General features: G+C 42.6%; 1 protein-coding gene across 2 annotated transcripts in view; it reads right to left on the bottom strand.

The window, feature by feature from the left end:
- Positions 1-8,553, bottom strand: part of LOC139576285 (USP6 N-terminal-like protein) — a 29,274-nt gene extending 20,721 nt beyond the window's left edge. Inside the window, exons 1-2 of one of the 2 annotated variants that reach the window (XM_071402205.1) lie at positions 8,336-8,553; positions 4,764-4,837 (exon numbers count right to left, since the gene is read on the bottom strand). In XM_071402205.1, coding sequence (XP_071258306.1) covers positions 4,764-4,829 — 66 coding nt within the window. In that variant the 5' untranslated portion in view covers positions 4,830-4,837; positions 8,336-8,553. Of the gene's footprint in view, positions 1-3,493; positions 3,633-4,763; positions 4,838-8,335 lie in introns of those variants that run through there. The other variant, XM_071402204.1, reaches the window with a different exon arrangement.
- Positions 8,554-16,206: the final 7,653 nt, after the last annotated feature.

The raw sequence follows: 16,206 nt of genomic DNA, 5'->3' as shown, positions 1-16,206 counted from the left end.
AGTCCTTCTCTCAGCACATGTCAAAGTTGCAGGCTAAAGTTAAATCTAGACTTGGTTTCCTCTATCGTATTCGCTCCTCTTTCACCCCAGCTGCCAAACTAACCCTGATTCAGATGACCATCCTTACCCATGCTAGATTACGGAGACATAATTTATAGATCGGCAGGTACGGATGCTCTCGAATGGCTAGATGTTCTTTACCATTCGGCCATCAGATTTGCCACCAATGCTCCTTATAGGACACATCACTGCACTCTATACTCCTCTGTAAACTGGTCATCTCTGTATACCCGTCGCAAGACCTACTGGTTGATGCTTATTTATAAAACCCTCTTAGGCCTCAATCCCCCCTTATCTGAGATATCTACAGTAAACCTCATCCTCCACATACAACATCCGTTCTGCCAGTCACATTCTGTTAAAGGTCCCCAAAGCACACACATCACTGGGTCGCTCGTCTTTTCAGTTCGCTGCAGCTAGCGACTGGAATGAGCTGCAACAAATACTCAAACTGGACAGCTTTATCTCCATCTCTTCATTCAAAGACTCAATCATGGACACTCTTACTGACAGTTATGGCTGCTTGCATGATGTATTTTTGTCTCTACCTTCTTGCCCTTTTGCCCAATAATGTTTGTACTATGTTTTGTGCTGCTACCATGTGTTGCTACCATGAAAGTCCTCTCACTGTCAACTGCGTTTATTTTCAGAAAACTTAACATGTGTAAATATTTGTATGAACATAACAAGATTCAACAACTGAGACATAAACTGAACAAGTTCCACAGACATGTGACTAACAGAAATTGAATGTGTCCCAGAACAAAGGGGGGGGAGGTCAAAATCAAAAGTAACAGTCAGTATCTGGTGTGGCCACCAGCTGCATTAAGTACTGCAGTGCATCTCCTCCTCATGGACTGCACCAGATTTGCTGTGAGATGTTACCCCACTCTTCCACCAAGGCACCTGCAAGTTCCTGGACATTTCTGGGGGGAATGGCCCTGGCCCTCACCCTTCGATCCAACAGGTCCCAGACGTGCTCAATGTGATTGAGATCCGGGCTCTTCGCTGGCCATGGCAGAACACTGACATTCCTGTCTTGCAGGAAATCATGCACAGAATGAGCAGTATGGCTGGTGGCATTGTCATGCTGGAGGGTCATGTCAGGATGAGCCTGCAGGAAGGGTACCACATGAGGGAGGAGGATGTCTTCCCTGTAACGCACAGCGTTGAGATTGCCTGCAATGACAACAACCTCAGTCCGATGATGCTGTGACACACCGCCCCAGACCATGACGGACCCTCATTCTCCAAATCGATCCCGCTCCAGAGTACAGGCCTCTGTGTAACGCTCACGCCTTCGACGATAAACGCGAATCTGACCATCACCACTGGTGAGACAAAACCGCGACTCGTCAGTGAAGAGCACTTTTGCCAGTCCTGTCTGGTCCAGCAACGGTGGGTTTGTGCCCATATGCGACGTTGTTGCCAGTGATGTCGGGTGAGGACATGCCTTACAACAGGCCTACAAGCCCTCAGTCCAGCCTCTCAAGCCTATTGCGGACAGTCTGAGCACTTATGTTGGGATTGTGCTTTCCTGGTGTAACTTGGGCAGTTGTTGTTGCCATCCTGTACCTGTCCCGCAGGTGTGATGTTCGGATGTACCGATCCTGTGCAGGTGTTGTCACACGTGGTCTGCCACTGCGAGGACGATCAGCTGTCCGTCCTGTCTCCCTGTAGCGCTGTCTTAGGCGTCTCACAGTACGGACATAGCAATTTATTGCCCTGGCCACATCTTCAGTCCTCATGCCTCCTTGCAGCATGCCTAAGGCATGTTCACGCAGATGATCAGGGACCCTGGGCATCTTTCTTTTGGTGTTTTTCAGAGTCAGTAGAAAGGCCTCTTTAGTGTCCTAAGTTTTCATAACTGTGACCTTAATTGCCTACCGTCTGTAAGCTGTTAGTGTCTTAACAACCGTTCCACAGGTGCTTGTTCATTAATTGTTTATGGTTCAATGAACAAGCATGGGGAACAGTGTTTAAACCCTTTACAATGAAGATGTGTGAAGTTATTTGGATTTTTACTAATTATCTTTGAATGACAGGGCCCTGATAAAGGGATGTTAATTTTTTTGCTGAGTTTATATACTGCATTCTACAGTATTCTAGTCAATGCCACTCTGACATTGCTCGTCCTAATATTTATAAATGCCATTCTTTTACTTTTAGATTTGTGTGTATTGTTAGAAACTACTGCACTGTTGGAGCTAGGAACTCAAGCATTTCGCTACACCCGCAATAACATCTGCTAAACATGTGTATGTGACCAATAACATTTTATTTGCATTTGTTTTAAGCTGTTCTCTCGTGACATTTATTTGATACATCCATAACAATGAGCTAATGATGCACTCTCATCAGGACACTGTTGTTCAGAGGAGCTAGCCAACAACACAGCTAACACAATCACTTCAAACTGAAGCTGGAAAGACTGCAATCTAGCTGTTATTGTTTCGTTTTACCAGTTTTTTTATTGATATTTATTTGTATACGTCCATAAAAATTATGCTGACTCGTGATTTCGACCGGCTGAGAGAAACTGCCTGCCTGTCTGTCTCAACCCGACTCCCGACACGTTCATTGCTATGTGACAGCTGGAAATCGAATTTTGAATATTAAAACAATGTTGCAAATTTTGGAGAGACAGACAGCAAGGTTTATACAAATCTCCGCTGTTGAAAACTAAATGTCAGTCTAAAAGAAATGCGAGATAATGTCTAGATGCTTGTTATAGTGGAGATGGCTGGGCTGATGAGACAGTGGACTTCGCAGTCAGATGGAACAGAGTAAACAGGCATTTTAACGTCATAGATTTAACTTGTGGAATAGACACCGGCTGGAATGCAGTTTTAACCAATAAGCATTCAGGATTAGACCCACCCATTGTATAATAAGTCATAACCTTGTTTGGCAACATCAAAAGGGCAGCCAAGTTGTTGTCTTTGCCAAACAGAAACAGAAATGGCACACTGACCAAGCCATCTGCACATTACATTAAACAGAACACCCATGGTGAATTGTGATAAAACCATGGTGTCTGTTCTGTCACCCACCTGAGGTCTGAGACAGTGTGTGTTTCTTCTGCTCCTCTGTTCAAAGTCAAATACCTCACAAATCACCTGATTTCTGTTGTGGTTCAGTAGCTTAGAGAGACCATGGTGTAATCTATTGCTATCATCTTGCTATGGCCGTTGTCACAGGTGTTGCTAAGGCCCGCATGGTCCCCTCTACAGATGTAGGATCTTAATATGATCACCCTATTGCAGGATAACTTTCCTGCAATGCAGCACATGTTTTACTCGTAGTGTATTTAGGGTTAAAAAAAGGCTTCTAAAGTTTGTCATTTCAACTTTGAACTTTTAATTTTCCCTTGCAAAAAGTGTATCAAACTCTACAAAAAGGTCCATTGATTATAATTAAAATTATAACTCACGTTTCTTGTTGCTGCAGGATTATTTTCCTGCTGTAGCAACTGGCTCGAATTAAGATTGTATATACAGTATGTTCTCATGTCTTGTTGCCTGTGAGCTAAATTCAACTCTGTCTCACTCCTACTCGCTCTCTCTTGCTATTTCGAGAGTCAACTGTCTCCTTCGCTGTAGTTCTCTCTCTCTCTCGCTCTCCCTCCCTCTTGCTCTTTCCAGTGTCAGCGTGTCTGCTGACCCCAATTTGAAGAGGGGACACTGTCAGACAGATATTGCTAGGGAAATTGGGTCGCTTGAAGTTCGTGACCTCTAGTTTGTACTAAATAGACTGCATGACCTCTCATTTTAGAATGTATACTTCTCTAGGTTTTATAGCATTAACAACATACTCTTACGGTATGATTGTGTTTTCCTGGCAACTGTGACTATTTTAGCTGCTTATGTATGTCTAAATCTCCTCAACATCATATTATATCATACTTTTCTGTTACACAACAAACCACAAGCATGCTATTAGGCTTCTTCATAAACCCACACAGACAATGCTTAGCAACACACACACACAAACACACACATTCAGTTTCTCTTTCTTATCCCTCTTAGAGTGATGGTCGCGCTTTTTAACAACACGCTCAAACAACCGTGAACTCTTCCTCCTGTGTGAACAGATGGACAACACACAGACAGAGAGGACATGTGGTACAGTCAGATGGGATAACTCCATGACATGTTCTGAGAATGGAATGCGTGCTGTTTAAAGTACAAACTCAGGCCAAGTGAATCAGCATCTGATCGTCAAGGATATGCATTACAAAATGCACGTGCTTATGTGTGGACATAACACGACCTTCGCTGTTTGGTTTTGACTGGTGTGGTCGATCTGTTTCCTTGTTTATATGGAGGTGATGGAGGTGGTGCAGTCTACCTACATGAGTAGACTTAGTCTCAATCTAACTTAGACTAACATAAGTCTTAGACTAACTTATTTATGGATACATCAATGCAGGCCTGGAGCTAAACAGAACTATTGCTATGCTATGCAACTAATATGACTGTTACTGGAACTTTGTAAGAACTGTAGTCTATGATCTTCCAAACCGTATCTAGGAGTTCTCCAACTGTAGAAGCATTTGTTGGACAGGTCGCTCGGTTATGTTGGTCATCGGTAAACGAGAAATAACTAAGGTGGAAGTGCGCATGGCAATTTTAGAACTTTAAAAAAACAGTTTACAGCATCCTGAAACCCTCTGAATGCTGCATTAGATGAACGTCACCCACCGTATCATATTTCGAGATGATGTCGGCGCGTTCCTCCGCTATCAACGTCTCAATGTCTTTCTTCATGTCAATATCTGAAAAGGAAAATAAAGAATGTCAAATCAGAGATGCATTGGGTTTGCATGGTTGTGGCCAAATGTGTTGGCAAAAATATAACAGACAATGCTCTTCATTTTACGTCCGTCTAACTGACTACTGGATACGCATCGGTGATTCATTTTTAAAAAAGCAGCGGTGATGTCTGTATAAAGAGGAGGCGATATCGTTTTTGTCCATTCAGGTGGTTAATTCCCTATTGTTGATCATAAGCCTGTAACCGTCTCCGCTACGGAGCTCTGACCAGCACGTGTCCACTCCTCGGCTAAGTGTTGACACAGTTGTCACACTATGGCCGAATGCACTTCGCACACCTTTAGTGGTGGCAGAGTTGAAAACACGGTGGGCCGCTGTGTGTGTGTCCATTGAGTGAGACAAGAAAACCATAGTAAAAACTGCAGATTTTGAAATGTGTGAAAGCTAAACAGAACACAGGGGGTTGAGGAGCAGAGCGCTGTGTGGATGCACAGTGTGTCGGCAGTGTGCGAAGAGGATGTCAGGTGTGTCTGTCTCTTCTGTGGATCAGTAATATAAGCCCCCTGGGAAGCAAGAGTCCTGCCAGTGTTTGGCTGACAGTACCCACTAACCCCCATCTTCCTCCTCCCTTCCCCTCTCTCTCTGCACCCTCCTACACGGGAGTCTACCTCACACACACACGTCTCTGCACAATGTCATTATGTAACGCCAATCATCCCAAAAGTATGAAGGCAATCATTTCTAGGGTCCTCAAATGTACGTTGTGTGGGCCGGTTTGAGAAGATGGATAGCCATAGCCGACAGCAGTCTGCTTTTGACTGAGAGGTGAATATCGATCTCACGGCCCTCCAACCTGTTACAAAGCTTTCTGACCTCACTGAGTTGACCTTTTCACACATGACAAGAGTGTAGCAGATGCCTCTGTGGTGCTACACCCCACAAGCACAGGTTTTCACTCAATCCAGCATATGAACAGACCTTATCAGTGGGATCCCTACAGTACAAGAATGTTTATAGTGTACTCTCCAAAACAAAACAGCGGGATGAGCCTAATCCCAGTTAATCCACACTTTCCATGGGCTGCATCATTACCAGTGTCCTGGTTCCAGATCAGTCATAATCTGGACCACAGCAGGACACATCCAACATCTGGATCTTATCACTATCTTTGGGGCCAGGATTACACAACCAACGGTTGTTATTTTCCAACTTGATTGCAAGGCAGCTTCGGAACAAAGGGAATGTAATTCCATCACTCTGGTATCTCTTAACTGAAGTTATGTGACTGGCTTTCAACCACTGAGTGGAGATGTTTCCACAATATTGTTAACAACTACATGAAACATGGGCATGATGGCACAAGTCTAATAAATGATAACTGTACTGTTTAAGGTATTCATTTTGAATACATGCAGCTAGAACAGTCAGGCAGGCACATGCAGCTAGAACAGAGTCCTAGACAGTATGGGGAGGCCCTAAAACATTGGACCTAAAACATCCGATTGAGCTAACCGTGGTCTAACCTGATGATCACAAGTGTTTCAATCAGTTTTTTTTTTAAATGCTGGGCTGGAACAAAACCCTGCACCTGTAACGGATGTGAAATGGCTAGCTAGTTCGCGGGTACGCGCAAATAGCGTTTCAATCAGTTACGTCACTTGCTCTGAAACCTAAACCGCGGCTTTTGTGGAGCGATGGGTAACGACGCTTCGTGGGTGACTGTTGTTGATGTGTGCAGAAGGTCCCTGGTTCGCGCCCGTGTTGGGGCGAGGGGACGCCATAAAGTTATACTGTTACATTGATGCTGTTGACCCGGATCACTGGTTGCTGCGGAAAAGGAGGAGGTTGAAAGGGGGGTGAGTGTAACGGATGTGAAATGGCTAGCTAGTTAGCGGGTACGCGCTAATAGCGTTTCAATCAGTTACGTCACTTGCTCTGAAACCTAGAAGTAGTGTTGCCCCTTGCTATGCATGTGGAGCGATGGGTAACGACGCTTCGTGGGTGTCAGTTGTTGATGTGTGCAGAGGGTCCCTGGTTCGCGTCGGGGCGAGGGGACGTACTAAAGTTATACTGTTACACACCCACCCACCCACACACACACACAACCGGAGTAGCCAACTTAAAGGGGCAGTGCAGTTAAAAATGTGATTTTCCTTTTATATATTTCCATGAGGTTGAGGTGTTTTTAAAAAATGCCTGGAATTTCTGTCTGTTCAGGTGGGATGGAACTTTGGGACCACATCATGACATCACAATGTGATCTGATTATAATTGACCAATGACTGTTCATCTGGGTAAGGAGTGAGCTCTAGACCATCCTATCAACCAATCAGGGCTGTGTATGTAAATATCTTCACATTTGTTTCCCAACGCTCACAGGATCAGACTGACCATTTCAAGACCAAAAGAAAGCACAGGGAAATAAAGTATAAAAAATATATTTTGGAGTTATTTTCATGAATATAAAACACACACAGTGTTATTAGACATGATGATTTGAAAATACAATTACAACGACTGCATGGATGCTTTAACTTACCAGACAGGACTGAATGTCTCGAATGTGAATCTAGGCTAGACCTACTGAATAATACAGTACGGTAGAGAACGTAGCACATGTCTGCCAGACAGACAGTGGTCACTCATCGGCACAAATAAAACACAGCAGAGGAGATGACTGAGGCGTCGACGGAAGTCTACACAGTACAGTACACCTGGAACTACATGGTCAGCAGATACTGATATCTGTGACTATAAGGAGAAAGACATTTGACCCTCCTGGCCTCCACCTTGTAGCCTAACATTTGTTTGTTTTTCTTAATGGGCAAAAATAAAAGTGACAACACACCCGTCCCAACCAAAGGAACAGAGGTCTCAATTCGGGAGACATTCTGGCAGAGGCCAGAAGAGAGACCAGAGAGGGTTTACGTAGCTGGTCGTGCGCCAACTGATTGACCCAGAGGAAGTTGTCCCACACATACATACACAGACGCAAATGGAATGAGTTAGGAACACATGCACAGGAACACACAAACATGCATGAAAAAACACACACACATTAATTCATTCCATAACGAACTGTGCATTACCACAACGACAGAGAGTGCATATGTAATATTGTAAAACGATAAATACTTATTTTTTTTTAAGGAAGGGAAAAAGTGATCCTGTGTATTTTACGCTGGGCAACCTATACAAATCCATCTATTGAATCCTATCATAAGCAGGAAATCAAGTTACTGAAGTGGTTCTGTTTATAACCATATTCGCCATGCTACAGAGAAAGGATACATTGATATCAAGGGGATTATATTAATAGGGTGTCCTCAGCAAAACTGTAGCCTATAGAAAAAGCAATACAGGCAACGCACAAAAGGCCGCACAAGCGAGTGTTGTGGCATTCATCCGCGTTTTCATAACGTGTAATGTAGCATTATGTCATCAGGGGAATTATACACGAATGGCGAAACAATAAAGGAAATATATCGACTATTATTTACCTTTTATTGTGGATATCTCTCTGCGCTATCCGTGCAGTAGAAATATTGTAATTCCCTCTTCTCATTATTCGGTTGCTCCTGGAATTTTTGATCCACTGTCACCCAAATCGCGGAATCACAACAATAGCCGTGAAGTCGACAGTGGGTATATACTGGAGCACACGGGCTTTCTACATCTAACGGGATAGTGGTACATTTGTCACTGAACAGTCTGTGGTAAACTGAGCAGGCGCAGCAGCGTGGCATGCGTGACCGAAATATGTATGTCGTATGATGATGACTTAAAGGTACAGTCCTCCTGCATTTACAGTCCTATTTTGTTTCTACGAACCGACTCACCTCATGTACACTACAGTGGTATCTGATGTGAAGTATATTATGTGCTTTGGCGCCCTCTGCTGGCTGTGCGGATGCTTTACACCAACCACGGTGTAGTGTACTCATGTGGAGAACTGAGCCCTCTAGCAAGTTCTTCAGGGGTAGAAATAAAATATAACATTTGTGTCAATAAACCTATAACAGTTCACCCGGAGTGTTTATTAGCATCATCGATCAGTGATTGGAGTATACCTTGTATTTTAGGCCATGGCATGATATGGCATGATGTTCAGCATACCTCCTGAGTGCAACACAAGCAAGTGAGAATAGTTTTCAAAATATAAAATCAGACATAAAAAACAAGTGATTATCATTGCACACATTGCAGTGGTGGTACTACATAAGAATTGATCAATGACTGATAAGGCAACCTGGTCTCAGAGCATTTCATATTATTCTGTATGTAAATCAGAGTCACTCCATTTAGGATGATATGTATTAATTTGTGGATTTCCATCACCCATTTCAAATGTTATGTTTTGTATGATATGCACAAGAGGAATATCGCGGGCGCCATGTTAATGAGGCGATGGGCAAATAAGCTCTGGATGGACGCCGGCCTCCAGATTGCTCATTGCTAACTGGGCTAATCCATCCACCTGACAGTTGTGGCATATGAAGAAGCTGATTAAACAGCATGATCATTACACAGGTGCACCTTGTGCTGGAGACAATAAAAAGCCACTCTAAAATGTGCAGTTTTGTCACATAACACAATGCCACAGATGTCTCAATTTGAGGGACAGTGCAATGGCATGCTGAATGCAGGAATGTCCACCAGAGCTGTTGCCAGAGAACTGAATAAGCCGCCTCCAATGTCGTTTTCGAGAAATTGGCAGTATGTCCAACCACAGACCACATGTATGGCGTTGTGTGGACAAGCGGTTTGCTGATGTCAACATTGTCAACAGAGTGCATTATGGTGGTGGTGGGGTTATGGTATGGGCAAGCATAAGCTACAGACTATGAATGTTTAGTTCTATTTTCCGCCCTCATTGCAGGCGCTGTCTCGCTATAACGTAAGCTGTATGTCGTACTAAAGTTATTTTAAAAAATCTAACACGGCGATTGCATTAAGAACTAGTGTATCTTTCATTTGCTGTACAACATGTATTTTTTAGTAAAGTTTATGATGAGTTCTTTGATTAGATTAGGTGACTGTCCAAAATATCTCCAGATAATTTTGTGCAGTTTGGCTACGTATTCACATTGTAAAACCACGATTTGTACCGCTAAATATGCACATTTTCGAACAAAACATATATGTATTGTGTAACATGATGTTATAGGACTGTCATCTGATGAAGTTTGTCAAGGTTAGTGAATCATTTTATATCTTTTGCTGTTTTTTTTGCGATCGCTACCTTTGCGGTGAATGAATGCGGTTGTGTGGTTGGCTATTGTGGTAAGCTAATATAATGCTATATTGTGTTTTCGCTGTAAAACACTTAAAAAATCAGAAATATTGGCTGGATTCACAAGATGTTTATCTTTAATTTGCTGTACACCATGTATTTTTCATAAATGTTTTATGATGAGTATTTAGGTATTTCCCGTTGCTCTCTGTAATTATTCCGGCTGCTTTGGTGATATTTTTTATGGTAGCTGCAATGTAAAACTATGATTTATACCTCAAATATGCACATTTTCGAACAAAACATAGATTTATTGTATAACATGTTATAAGACTGTCATCTGATGAAGTTGTTTCTTGGTTAGTGACTAATTATATCTCTATTTGGTCGGTTTTGTGATAGCTACCTATGCGGTAATTTTTTTTTGAAAATATGCGGTTGAGTCTTTTGCTATTGTGGTTAGCTAATAGAAATACATATTGTGTTTTCGCTGTAAAACATTTTAAAAATCGGAAATGATGGCTGGATTCACAAGATGTGTATCTTTCATTTGGTGTCTTGGACTTGTGATTTCATGATATTTATATGCTAGTATTTACTTGTGGCGCTATGCTAGGCTATGCTAGTCAGCTTTTTTACTGATGAGGATGCTCCCGTGACCAAGTAGAAGTTAACGGTAGGAGGGGGCAACTTTCTTCACAACAGCTCTGCTCCGCGAAGCGCAATACGTTTTTTACATTTTTATTTCACCTTTATTTTAAAGTATGAATGCTCTGACTTCTGTTGGGCTGCATTGCAGTAAATGCTGTATGGCCACTTTAGAAGTCGAATTGACCATGCAGAGCCTTTTATGACATTTGGGAGGCACACAGCCATACGGTACGGAGCTCGATTTGGCCTCTGCAAGTCTTCCGAAGCTCCGCAATTGCATCACACCCGCTGTACAGAGCCTCCGGACGCATTGCTTGAGCAAGTATCAATTGGCTTTATGAAAGAAGTTTCCATAGCCATGGCCTTTTAAATAAGGGTTGGATACAATGCAAAATCCAGCTTGCTTACACCAATCCAGTCATGTCAAATCAACTTCAAGGAAGACCGGCTATGTTTAAGAGTAATGGAACAGATTCCATTATTACACACCTGAAGTCAGTCTCCTGCTCTGTGCTTCCTATTAGGAATGGAACATCATTGTAGTCACCTCCTTTCCTCCGCGTTTTTAAGGGAGGGGCGTGGAGAACGTGACCGTCCACCACCAAGCACCCCTTTGTTGGCAGGTGTACTAGGTCATCTGGCCTCCATGACGGTTACTCCTTCCATGGAATGGCCTAGCAGGGACAGAGAAAGAGAGCGAGATAGTGACAGTTACTCTCTATTCTATTGTATCAATGTATGTTGTACTGTGCACAGTTGCCATCTGGCGGCAAGATAATGCCAAGAAAAGAATACAGGTAACTGCCTGTAAATTTAAAAAAACACAAGTAAATGAGGGATACAATGACATTTTCTCGATTAGATTTGCTCAACTCCTGCGTCCTCTCTACTCTGTACTCTCTCGCCTCCCTTTGAAAAAGGTCAGAGGAAATCGAAGAGAGGCGGCGAGGATGTCGACTAAAATGAGCTTGTATGAAATGAGAAGCTCCTTCTCTACTCGAGCATCATCAGGCAAATTACGTTTTCAGGCTGGATCCCAAAGTAAATGTTTTGTGACATTTTATCGATAAAAAAGATAAGTATCATATCGTTTTGAAATGTGTGCATGCTTTTTTCCTCCGACAATACAACAGCTGATTCAACGGGGGTGTGACAGATAGCAAAACTCTTATGCGGTAGGATGCACTCCTCAATAGGAGGTTATCAAGGAGGGGAGGACTGTCTTCCGTTTGCCTACTAACGAATTGACACACTTATGGGAGATTCTGGAGCGGCGCCTGAGACAGCGTTTTTTCACTACCATTAACAAGAAATGATGGAATTTCTCGTGGAAGAATGGTGTCACATCCCACATCCCACCTGCATTGCTTGCTGTTTGGGGTTTTAGGCTGGGTTTCTGTACAGCACTTTGAGATATCAGCTGATGTAAGAAGGGCTATATAAATACATGTGATTTGATTTGATTTGAATAGGGTTCCAAACACTTGTAAAATCTATGCCAAGGTGCATTGAAGCTGTTCTGGCACACTATTAAGACACTATGTTAGTGTTTCCTTTATTTTGGCAGTTACCTGTAGTTTGGCACTGTTGACTTTAAAATCATTGTGTGAATCCAGTATACACATAGTATCTGTCTGGTAGACTGTGTATGTGTGCAAGATTGTGTGTGTCTGTGCGTGTGAGAGTGTGTATATGTGTGTTTATCCGTAGTATCTGACTGATGTAGAGTTTTCGGAGGCAGGTTAGGTTGTCTGACTCCACCCTCTCCAGTGATGCATTATACACGTAGGAGCACATCATATCCACCACACTGTGGAACAGATCTTTCGCCAGTGGTGACATCATCAGGGTCCACACAGACATCCCACCTATGTGGGTAGAGTTTATTGGTCCATCTTGTGAAGGAAATGCATATTTTGCTGTCCCCCAGATAACACAGAGATGTCACAAAGATATTTTTGTTACCAACCATAAAAATCTAAATCTCTGAAATGACTCAACCAAACTCTCCATGTCTGTCTCACAGATAAAAGAGAATTCTTTAACACCCCACGTTACTTGAGCTCCGCCCAAATATGGTGACCTGATTGGGGTCTCCTCCAAACAGATGGATGTTCCTCTGGACCCAATTCAGCGCTGCTATCTGGTCCATGAAGCCGTAGTTTCCTGGGGGACAATTGTGACAATTGGGACACCAATTAGAGATGAGAGAAGTCTGGCTCAATCTCGTTCTAACATGGCCTCGTTTTCTATGTTCCATATCCTTGTTCCGATTTCAGAATCTCCATCTAACCTCGGGTACCTGAAAGCTTATGCCAATACCCAACACTTTTAGATCAGGATACAGATATAGGACATGGGACAGGGGATTTAGATCACCTCTTTTGTGTGCGTCCGTGTGTGTGTGTGTGTGCGTGTGGGCATATATGGCTTCCTCAAGAGTTAAAACTGTTGCACCATGACAAAGCTACACAAAAGCTACACCATGAAAAAGCTACACAAAAGCTACACCATGAAAAAGCTTAATATGATTTAATGGGTCATATCATATTGGGGCTGAGGTGAGTCTTATAAGAATTGAGGCTCTACATGCTCCCATCACACATAGATGTGTGTGTGTGTGTGTGTGTGTGTGTGTGTGTGTGTGTGTGTGTGTGTGTGTGTGTGTGTGTGTGTGTGTGTGTGTGTGTGTGTGTGTGTGTGTGTGTGTGTGTGTGTGTGTGTGTGTGTGTGTGTGTGTGTGTGTGTGTGTGTTTGCAAGAAAGAACGGGCTAGCGTGCGAGAAAGAAAACCTTTTTTCCCAGCATCTGTAGCAAGACAAGACACCTCCAGTTAGCCAAATCACATTAAAGAACATTAAATATTCACATCTTAATTGGTAGGTATTGTCATGAAGTTGGCCTGTGGGTAAGGTTTTTGACCCTCCCCCATAAATACCTTTCTCCCTTCCCTCTCTCTTGACTCTACAGAGGGACTCTTGAATAGCCTTTGTTAAACATAGAGAGTCTGGGAACATCAAACAAGTGGAGAGAAAGGAACCATATTAATAGAACCAGTTGAAAATATGCGTTGGTACTTAATGAATATGATGTCAGTTCGGTTGTCATCTGAAACATTATGACTGATGACAGGACGACCTAAACTGTATCTGGGAAAGTCTACACATTATAGTTATCAGATTCACATGGAATTGTTGTGCAATTCAAATGTTTAAATATAAAATTATTTGTGAAAAGATTAAATGTAATGTTAGCTTCCAAATGAGAGATTTGGGTTTTCATAAGGTTAGGGCTCTGCTCAATCAGTGGCCCGCCCCTGTGAAGAGACATGGGTTTTAAGGGTTATAAACTATGAAACACACCCTTCTCCCTCCACTATATAAGCCCTTGATGAAAATGTAACCTCCTGTTCCGGGTACATTAGGATGACGGTCCGATGTCAGAAGGATTCAGATAATAACTACAGAACGAAGCCAACCTCAGCGTGAGCTTTGGTTGCGAATGGTATGAACTTTGAACTCTTATTCGCTACAGAAGTGATACCTCCTAGCCGTTGAGTTAGCAGCGGCCTCTGTAAACGTGGGCTAGGAGAGGACTGACAGAGTATCCCGTCTACCACCCAACGACGACGCGACAACGTTTCCCGTTCACCACCAGAGACACTCTTCAAAGGACAAAGGACTCTATTGGGCAACACGGCCATCCATCTACCACAAACCTATTGAAGCGTAGCTCAGAGTAAATATTTATTGCATTTTCCTTTTCCAAATGGGCAGTACTTTAGAATGCATAGGATATTGTATTTACGATAGCACAGCTTCTCCCTTTGATCCTCAGTCTTCCCGCTCTTTCACTCAAACCCAACCCACTTTCCTTTGTGTAACCAGCTGTCATATCTGCTCCGTCCACTAGGGACGTTTTCCTTTATGATGTAGTTTGTAATCAATGTATGATTCATTCTGTGTATATGTAATTCTGTGTGATTAGTTAGGTATTTAGTAAATAAATAATTAAACCCAATTTTGTATTGCTGATTCAACTTGTTAGCCAGGGTCTGTGAAGATAACCAAGAGTTTACAACTTTCAGATGAGACTGAAATAAGGTGACGATTAATATTGACTGCTATTGATGTAAAATACTACTAGGTCTTTAAGAGTTTTTTTCTGAAGATAACTGCTCTATAAATATTATTTCGTGGTGCCCCGACTTTGTAGTTAATTACATTTACATGATTAGCTCAATCAGGTAATATTAATTACAGAGAAAGTATTTTATAGAATAGCATGTCATACCACTTAATCCGGCATAGCCAAAGACACGACAGTGTACACACTTTAAAATATTCAGCGTGACGGAAGTACAAATATAAATATCATGAATATTTTAAAGCTCTGTTAAGTACGGTAAATAGTTTGTTATATGGCTACATCGCCTCCACTGTCATACTTGAACACACCATGAACTATCTGGTAGAAAACTGCTTTAGTCATTGATAGCTTGCAATACTAACTTGGTGCTAACTTATTTGGGCCAGGAGTTTGCAGTTATGCATGCTCATAACCTTAAACTGTAGCGAGGGCAGGGATGAGGGAATTTGATGAGGAAAACATTTTTTTTTGTAGACTAATCATCTTTGTTAATGTCTCAATGACAAGGGTTATTTGCACATTACCTGCCAGCAAAATACCAAGATGAAGAGGAACTTGGCTGAAAAACAAATATATTTTTTCTTCATGTTTGCACTTTGTCAGTTTGGCACATGGAACTAAGAATTTATCGATTGGCATCTTCTGCTATACTGTTGTAGGTCATTATATAACCTACAACAGTATATTCCAGTTCATCAAATGGAAGCAAAAAGGGCCAAAACGGGGAGGGACTACCTGCACGTATAAGTGTTAGTAGGTGAGCACTCTCCCAGCAGCTTCAGAGCCAGGAAGCCCAGGAGGTTGAGCCTTTAGTTGAAGCTGATGTACACCACCTCATTCCTGGCTGCCAGCTCCTCTCTCGGGTAGCCCCGATGGATCCACACCATCACTGGTGGCCCAGTCTCAGGCTTCAGGGTGGGGGTGTACATGTTGAGGAACAGGCAGTTCTTCTGGCCTATGACCCGGTACATGTCGGACCCCAGCACCGGGGTTTGGCCTCGGGTGCCCAGCATTGCTCGCCCACAGGGGGCGGCGTAGATGATGGCCTTAAAGGAGTAGGTCCCGTGTTCCTTTGGAAGGAGAATGAATAGCATTTATAACACAGTTTGTTATATTGATTATATCATCTCACTATAAGATGATCCCATACATGCTGAGCACCTGTACAGTATGTGTAAGACACTGAAACAATCAATCCTATAGAGTACTGCAGACCTCATTCAACACCATATATTACGCACTCTGATGTAGGTTTTTGACCAAATCGCTGTCTATTTTGGACAATACAAGTTAGTTTTCAACTATGTTACATTACAGACATAATTATGTCTTATGACAG

Source organism: Salvelinus alpinus, chromosome 5 (genome assembly GCF_045679555.1).
Source record: "Salvelinus alpinus chromosome 5, SLU_Salpinus.1, whole genome shotgun sequence".
Classification (NCBI taxonomy): domain Eukaryota; kingdom Metazoa; phylum Chordata; class Actinopteri; order Salmoniformes; family Salmonidae; genus Salvelinus; species Salvelinus alpinus.
Note: the sequence above shows the minus strand (reverse complement) of the source record. Positions and strands in the feature narration are given on the sequence as shown.